The 9,336-nt window shown below is 34.2% G+C and overlaps 1 protein-coding gene across 1 annotated transcript; it reads left to right on the top strand.

Moving 5' to 3' along the window:
- Window positions 1–265: 265 nt before the first annotated feature.
- LOC110740333 (mitogen-activated protein kinase homolog NTF6-like) lies at window positions 266–8,892 on the top strand. Its single transcript, XM_021920824.1, has 6 exons — window positions 266–542; window positions 3,948–4,077; window positions 4,352–4,489; window positions 6,776–7,108; window positions 7,866–8,049; window positions 8,150–8,892. Exons 1-6 carry the CDS (start codon window positions 388–390, stop codon window positions 8,323–8,325), a joined length of 1,116 nt encoding a protein of 371 aa, XP_021776516.1. The 5' UTR covers window positions 266–387; the 3' UTR covers window positions 8,326–8,892.
- Window positions 8,893–9,336: the final 444 nt, after the last annotated feature.

Here is a 9,336-nt window from a genome sequence, read left to right as displayed (position 1 = left end):
ATTAAATAAACGAACATAAACGAGCTTTAACTAAGCTCAATCCCGAGTAATTTTTACACCCCTACACAATTCAAAATTGAAATAGATTCAATTTAATCCAAATCAACTTAACTCGACTCATTAACCCGAATTAATCCAAATCAACTTAACTCGACTCATCAACCCGAATTGACACCTCTTGCCTTGGTATCCAAAATTTTCAACGACGACCAGCCCCACCCGTTAGAGGTTTGATTAGAAAAACAAGAAGAGAAAGGCGTTTTGTTCAAATTTCAAAATCCCCCAAAAAAGCAAAGAAACCCGACGTCATTTTGCACTACTATACATACTTCTTCATCTTCTCACACTCCTTCTACTGTTTAGAGAGAGAAACACAAACACACAAACATGGAAAACTCAGCAAAATCAAAGGAAGTTCGAGGAATTCCTACTTATGGCGGAACTTACACCATGTACAATATCCTTGGTACCCTTTTCGAGGTCTCTTCTAAGTATGCTCCTCCTATTCAACCCGTCGGTCGTGGTGCTTATGGCATTGTTTGGTACTTTCTCTCTCCTCTTTCGTTTTCATTTTTGGGGTTTATTTGAGGAATTTGATTTGTTTTACTGGGATTTGTGTTTTTGATTAAGGTTAATTGTTTGAATTTGATTGCAAATTTGAAATGATTTGAGTTTGTTGTTGTTTATTATGATGATGGATTAATTTGAGTAATTAGGGTTTTATGTTATTGTTGATTGTTTTGTGTTCGTGTTTTTGATGAGGTTTTGCTAGCTGATTGTATCGATTTGTCGTTGTACTTGTACCCACCTAAAATTTGATGAAGTAGTTGTTTTGTTAGGTTGGTAAAGGTCTAATGATTGATGCATTTTGTTTTTCGTGATTGTATTGAATAGCATGTTCTGATATTTATTTTCTGGTACGAAATTGTAATAATTCAAATTGATCGTTTTATTGATGATCAACTGATTTGATTTGGTGTTTTCAAAATTTTAAGAGCTGCAGAAATTTGAATTTCTGAGTTATTGTCCTTTCTGTGATATGAGTACTACACTATTCTGCATGATTAGTAATACTAAACAATGATGACGCCAATAATTGTTACATTCGTTGTAGTATTGATTATTGTTGCCGTTTTTGGGTAGGTTTAAATGTGTTCGGCCTTATCCTACTTGATCGAGGCTAGAAAAGGGGCTCATATATTTTTCTGAGAAGAATTTTTTTTTTATTGTTATTGATTTAACTTTTTAATGTATAATTAATACCATTATCTTCGCTGTTAAGTTTTTGTGAGCAGATTTATTTCAGGAAAATGTTTTACCAAGAATGACTTTCTAAGAGGATTCAAATAAAAAACATCTTTTGCTTCTGAGACATAGAACTAAGGGTACATTTAGATTTGGCATTGAGTTTTATTTTTCAGAATTCTTGGGAATAATTTGGTGTTTGTAAAGTCACGTGAAGGGTTGAATAGACGGGATTTGATGATGAGTTTTTTATTCATTAACGGTACAGTTTGATTAATAAATTAAACTTTGAATCCTACATCACCGGCTGGACATGTGCACACATTTCTGTTTTAGTTGATTAAGGTATAAATTAATCTATATACAGGCAGCTGGTGTCCACCTGAAGGTTCTGTATTTGTGGCTTTAGAAAGACAGGTAACTGACAGGAAAATCTAGAGCAAGAATATGACCTTAAAATAGCAGGCTTAGTAGCTTCCTTCTCTATATAGTTTAGTCAAGAGTATATTCCAATTCCATTTGCTATGAAGTTCTTTGAGGCTTGAGCTGTGAGCATGTGTAGAGGTATAAGAATGGTTTACTGATTGCGGTGCTAAATTAGAAGTACTCTGCCATCAACTGATGATATGGGTTCTCTTCTCATATTTCATAAAGAAGCTTATTTTCTTATCTCCGTGCTGTCAATTGGTTGCTAAATTTTGAGAGATTTAGAAGTTTAAACTGATATAAAAAACCATGTAACTTTCGGCAAATTATCACATATATCCTTGCTCCTTAGGTCAATACTCAATCATCCACAGATTTTTCCCAAAGAAGACCTTGTTAAATTGGACAAAAATATCTAATGACGTTAATGACAATAACTTTGATGTTATTCCACCTTCCTTTCTCTATGCTATTCTTTTTTTTTTTTTTTTTTTTTTTTTTTTTTTCTTTTTAATAATTTTCTATTCATCTATTACCACCTAATCCTAACATTACTAACTTACATTCTATCCAGTCACCACCTCCACCTCCACTTCCACCTCCACAACCATCTTGCTGCCTCTAAACTCTGTTGCCTACTAACCGTTCCCGTCACCGCCACAACCATCTTGTTGCTTTTAAACCGTTTTAATCACCTTCAAATCACCTTTATCAACACCATCACTATCTGATCGTCTTCATTAATAAGATGACCCCAGTGTCCTATTTATTTACCTATCATCTCCTTTTTCTAGCTGCCATCCTTGACCTTTCCTCCCTCACCGTCCAAACTTATTTTCTTTTTCTTTTCCTCCCTTGTCCATACCCATGAAAGAGATCTCCAACCCAACTCTTCTCTGTTTTGCACTTGCCTCTATCCCATGTCTTTTTGGATCATCAACACCCTAAATACCGTTGCCCCCTCTTTAAAACCCTCTAGTTTTAGACACCTTTGCCTCCCTCGTTTGTTCCTCATTTTCCTCTAACTTAGCCACAACACCTATCAGTTCTCATCCTAAGTTTCCCCTATTTTTCTTACCCAAATTCCTTACCCCTCAGTCCCTCATTAGTAGTTCATTATGCTGTCGTACTTTTTTTTTTTTTTGTTTTTTTTTTTTTTTTTGGGGGGGGGGTGTCATAGAATTAAGTCTGTATATTTTGGTTGAGAAATTGAATTTGGTCAAATTGTAGGGTTGTGGGCCTGGTGGGCCTGGTGGGCATTATATAATAAAAAGAGAGAGCGGGTTCACTGTGCCGGTGAATTTGGTGATGGTGAAGGTGTTGGGGGGGGGGGGAGAGTGGGTTCACTGTGCCGGTGAATTTGGTGATGGTGAAGGTGCTGAGGGGGGGGGATAGGGAGTGAGTGAAAAGGATTATGGTGGTAATAGTGATGAAGAGAAGAAAGAAATGCAAAGTGATGTTTTTTTAAATTGAGGATATGGATTGTATGCAATTTTTTTTTAATAGGGTATTTGGTTAGGTAATGGAGATGAAGTTATGTCATAATATTCATGAAAATGTGTTCATGAAAATGTGTAGTTGGGGCAAACTCCCCGATCTTTTCATGAGTTTCTTTGTCTTCTAGTATGTAGTGATACCTGATAGTCTGATATTAGGTTATTTATCCAGCATTGTTATGGGCCAATGCAGCTAGGGCATATAAGAATTACTCAGTTTGGGAGATTTAAATAAAATTGGGCTCATCTGTAATTTTTTTAATCAGTTTAGAGGACCCCTTGTCTTTGTTGTTTGTACAACTCTTTTCAGCTGCAAATATAATTCTGATTTCTTATATGTAAAAAAGGTATAACTCCCTGAATTACAGGGTAAACATAATAGTTTTCTATACATGATCAGAAGATAGCTTGGGGGGAATAAATAAAACTGTAGGGATGTCTCTTTTTATTGGAATAGATCAAATTGCAATTTTCCTGGGTACCCCTTTGTTTATTACATTCTTTTCAGATTTGTGCACAAATAAATTGAGTTGACACTTTCTTGTATAATTTTATTGGTATGTGCCTCATGGTTTCTTTCTTTTCCTTGTATTTCATTTTCTGTTCTTTGTTGTATTTGAGGATTAGTGTTAATTTTGATGATATTCTATTTCCTTGTCCTTCTATGAAAAAGCTGGAAAAAGATAAGCTTTTATTGTATGTTGTGGCTCTGCATGATGCTTGCAGATTTCTTTGTCTACAATATTTACTGTGTGGCTTCATTTCTTTTCTTGATGGCAGTTGTGCACGAAATTCAGAGACAAATGAAGATGTCGCTATTAAGAAAATTGCAGATGCGTTTAACAATAGAATTGACGCTAAAAGGACTCTGCGGGAAATCAAACTGCTATGTCACATGGACCATGATAATGTAATTCCAGTAATTGCTTATAATTTATTGGGGTAGCATGTTTTAACTTTCTTTTGCTATTTCAGATTGATTCTTTTTCAGCACACTGTCTCATTTTGTAGTTCTTTTCCCCTTTTTCCCAGTCTTGTAGTTGTAGTTATGGTCAATATGGTGTCTATATTTGAACTTTAGAAATAACAGAATTCCTCAATATTCTTTGAGAAAATTTTATTACTAAGTCTATACTGTCTGAATGTATATTGATAATTGATATGCTTATATGCTGCTAATGCAGGTTATCAAGATAAAGGACATTATACGACCACCTGAAAGAGAAAATTTTAATGATGTCTATATTGTTTATGAATTACTGGATACCGATCTTCATCAAATTATCCGCTCCACCCAGGAACTCACTGAAGATCATTGCCAGGTGATCCTTGACTCATAAAATGTATTAATAGTTCATTGCTATTTGCCATTTGCAGCAAAGCGGGCCTGAAGGAACTCACAATTGTGTTTCATATATTATTGTTCATTTCGAAATGGATGATGAGTTAATTCATTCCCTATATAATCTTTATGGTTCAAGAGGGAGAGAAATGAAGTCCTTAGTTGATATTATTGACCATACTTGGTTATGCCTATGTATATGAGTTTGATGATTAACATGGTACCTGCCTACCCGGTATCGGCTGCATGAATTAGAAGATGGTGCTGCATATTGTTTTAGTTTGATGCAATTCACATGTATAAATGTATTCAATACTAACAGTTATGTAGCTTAGTCCAATTTCTATGGATTTGATTAGGTAGGTTTGTAGAAACTACACATTTTCTATTCATGGTAGTTTTGTTGAAAGTACACATTTTCTAAGCATCTAAGAGCCCAACCCAAATGCCAGCTCCAATATGTCCAGTTGTTGATAATTCATATCCCTTAGTTTATTATACAAACTACCTGACTTAATTCCTACTGCTTTTGCACACATTGGAATACTTTTGGCTAGAATGCCAAAGACAAATATATGGTGTTACCTATAATGAAAATAGGTAGAAGCTAATGTGGAAAGAATCCCATTGTTGTGAGTTTTAGGAATCAGTGGTGTCCTTCAGAGTTTTTGTTGGGATTTATAAGAAGAAGAAAAAAGTTCTTGATTTGTGTTTGTTTGTGGGCCCAGTTTTGGTGATGAAGGGGACTAGTGTTGTCATGTTAAAAGCTCAAAGTGGATAATTTTGGGGCTATATGGATTGTTAAGAAGATGGTTAAGCCCATTAGTGAAAACATTAATTATAACCAGGAGTTTGTAACCACCCATTTGATGGATATATAATTTGTGGATAAGGGGTTATGTTGCTCTTAAATTGTCAGATCACATGCTGTTTGTGAGAAATGGTAGTTTTAGTTTCCATGTGATAATGCGATTATTGAGTTGTGGAAATTTCTAAGGGGCCTTTATAAGGGATTCTTAATGGTGGATGGATATTTTGTTTTATTTTTAGATAGACTTTGTCTTCCAAACAAATGAAAATAGTAAGCGAAAAAAAGAAATTATATTTTTATTTTGTTCTATAGATGGGGCAAATTTAATTACTTGAAACAATAAAGTCGAATAGCATTAGGAGGCATAAAAATGTGGATGGATTAGTGTTGATATTTTGCTCATTTTATTTCAATCTTAGTTTTAAAAGGCGCAAGGCGCAAATGGTCCTTGCAGCCTAGGCGCGAAGCGCGTGCGCCTTTTTTATGCAAGGCGCATGTATTTATATATTTATTTCAAATTATTTTTTACTTTGATTGTACTTAATACCAATAAAAAAGATTCATAATAAATTAAATATTGATATATGTAAAGCTAAGGTAGAATTTGAAAAAATGTCCATCATTCTTCAATTTATAACTTAAATCTTAGTTATTTTCCTTGAGGCTCAAAGGCGCGCCTTACCAAAGGCGCACGAGGCGTACCTTCCGTTGGTGACAGAGCCTTGCCTAGCTAAAGCCCATTTCTAGAGCCTGGGAGCAAGGCACGCTTTTTAAAACCAAGATTTCAATATAACATTTGTTGGGATGGTCTAAATGTAATGTGAAATTCTGTGAACTTTGCTTCTTTATATTCGGTCCCTGTACTTGAGTAAAGTGAAAATATTCTCCTTCCATTCTTTAACTTTTGGGACATTGATTTTGGTGGTCAATCTTCACAAGTTTTGACCTTTTCTTTTTCCGGTAATGTGTGATAAAATATATCATCATAGGTGATCTTTGATATGTTACGTTGTGTTTCTTAATTTTTTTTATTTGATACATGATTAAAGATAGTGCTGGTAAAAGGTAAATTGGTGACCATAAAAAAGCTCTTGTCGCAATAAATTAAAAAAAATTAAGAAAACAGCCTTTTATGTTACAACCAAAATTCAATGATACATGATTAAAGACATTGGTGACCGTAATAGTATTTTGTTACAATCAAAATATAATCCTATTTCTGACTTGAGAAATGACCACAATTTGGGCTTAGTTATCTGTTCTAGACCATTTTGTCTTACGGATACTTGTATTCTTGCCACCTTTTGCTGTTCTTTTACAAATTTGCTGCTACGATTTGATCAGTTATGTTTGTTACAACTCTCATGTCAGGTAGTTAAAGTCTTGTGATATATCTTACCCCGTGCATCAGATGATCCAATGTGTCTAAAAATTTTAGTATGTTTTCCTTGGCAGTACTTCTTATATCAAATATTACGCGGGCTAAAATATATACACTCAGCAAATGTTCTGCACCGGGATCTGAAACCAAGCAATTTGCTTCTAAATGCTAATTGTGATCTCAAAATATGTGACTTTGGGCTTGCAAGAACTACTGCAGAGACAGATTTTATGACAGAATATGTTGTGACTAGATGGTATCGAGCTCCCGAGTTGTTGCTTAATTGTTCAGAGTATACTGCAGCGATTGATATGTGGTCAGTCGGTTGCATCATGATGGAGATCATTAAGAGGGAACCTCTTTTTCCTGGAAAAGACTACTTGCAGCAATTACAGCTCATAAATGAGGTTATTCTATTTAGTCCCTGTTTACAGTATTTGTTATCATTAAATGTGGCATATTTAAAAAAAAAAAAAAGAAAGCATGTTAGTATTAATACTCAAGGTGGTTGTACGCTTTTAGTTTTAGTAGAAGACGTGTTAAAGGCCTGAAGGGTATTAGTATTTATAGATGCATTGGTTGATATGAGAAGTGAATACTGTATAGTGAGAAAGCTTGTTTATTTTTTAAAGTGGAACTGTACCACGACGAATAGGAATTTATGAGCTATAAGTACTTGGAAATGCAGCATGTATGTATCTTTATCCTTTATCCATAATACTTAAATACTGGAGCAATTCTATGGTGTGAGTGTAGTCATTGTGGGTTAGTTTGCTTTCTCATAAATGGATCAGTTTATTTCTGGAATGAACATCAACTGCTTATGTATGGAAATTTGAAGAAGTTTCGAAGATTAAATGTCTCATTGAGTGGATTAATATTTCAGTTTGATTTCTGATTATATCTTCGCCACATTTTCGTGGTGTATCATGTACTTGTGTGTGTGTGTGTGTGGGGCTCTCTGTGTGTGCACGCATCTTTGGAGATTTTGTTTTTTCAAATGTAGATTTGTCAAGGTCGGTAGTATATTTCTGGAATAGTCCTTATCTACTTGCAGCTTGCATATGGATATTTGAACAAGTCTTGCAGATTGAATGTCTCTTGAATTGCGTCAATATCCAATATATTATATCTGATCTATTTCTTTACAACTTAATATGTCAGCTGCTAGGCTCTCCTGAAGATTCCGACCTTGGATTTTTGAGAAGTGAAAATGCTAAAATGTACATTAAACAGCTGCCACGTGTTCCAAAACAGCCATTTTCACATAAATTTCCAAGTGTATCTCCTGTGGTGCTTGATCTAGCTGAGAAGATGCTTGTATTTGATCCCAGCAAACGAATAACAGGTATGCTGTTATCATCTCAATGCTTGCTTATTTTCCAACAAGTCCATTGCTGGTTTGTCCTCTGGTATGCTAATGGATTTTTGAATATGTGAACTAACAGTTGACGAAGCATTGAATCACCCATATTTATCGAGCCTTCATGAAATCAATGAGGAGCCTACCTGCCCAAAACCTTTTCAATTTGATTTTGAGCAATCAACCTTGGATGAAGAAGATATAAAGGAGCTTGTATGGCGGGAGACCCTAAAGTTTAATCCTGATAAGATGATCGAGTAAGACTCCTGTTTTCATTCTTGTCTGCATCAAATATAATCATCTAACTCAGATGTCTTGTGGATGATAATTGGCTGCTTCAGCCGTGAGTGGATATATATGTACTGTATTGGATCTAAGATTTGAGGTGACTTGGTGAGGGTTTGAGGAAAAGAGCTTGCGCTTTTATTTATTTATTTATTTTCTTTTTCTTTCCTTTTCTTTAGAAGGTTGTCAGAGGCAACTAATAGTAATAAACATTAGGGAATGTATCGAGGATTTGACAGTAAGGGAGTTGGAGTGGTTCTAATTCCTTTAGCGGTTTTTGTAGCCTTAGATCATAATCTCGAAAAGTGAACCATAACCGAGGTAAACTTATCAAACCAATAATAGGGATTAGAGAAGCGAATGGCAATTCGTCAAAAGGTGTTCCCAGCTCTTATACGATGTTATATGGTGTGCTTGAAGTTTGGTACTAACGTGTATTATTCACCTTGAGTGTATAGAAGAAAGAAAGTGATATTGTTTGTATTCTTTTGTTGCAATTCAACACTATAAATGAAGCACAAATGCAAATTGATAGTTTCATACTTTGTTCTAAAAATCTGTGTCTGTGTGGACTTAGGTCTTGTTATGTTTTACTTATCTTTACTTATTTCAAAAAAATGAGTTTAGATCATATCATATCAGATTATAAAAAATATAATTAGATCATTGTTTTATATGCGGTTTTGTCATTAATTATTTATAATTTCGTTATAAAAAAATCATGAAAAAATTACACATTAAGAAAAAACACATTATTACAAATATAACAAGATCTTATTTGATACATTTTTCTTTATAGATTATTGTACACATAAGGTCAAAGTTTGGTTAACTTTGACAATAAGATCATACTAGATCATATCAGATAAACAAAACACAAATTCTCCAAATAGACGAGTGTACATTTTTTTATTGTTAAACGGATTAAAAGTTATGTTAAAAGTACTTAAAGTTATGCTTTATACTAAAAAAGTTATTATTTTACTA

Source organism: Chenopodium quinoa, unplaced genomic scaffold (assembly GCF_001683475.1).
Source record: "Chenopodium quinoa cultivar QQ74 unplaced genomic scaffold, ASM168347v1, whole genome shotgun sequence".
Taxonomy (NCBI): Eukaryota; Viridiplantae; Streptophyta; class Magnoliopsida; order Caryophyllales; family Amaranthaceae; genus Chenopodium; species Chenopodium quinoa.
Note: the sequence above shows the minus strand (reverse complement) of the source record. Positions and strands in the feature narration are given on the sequence as shown.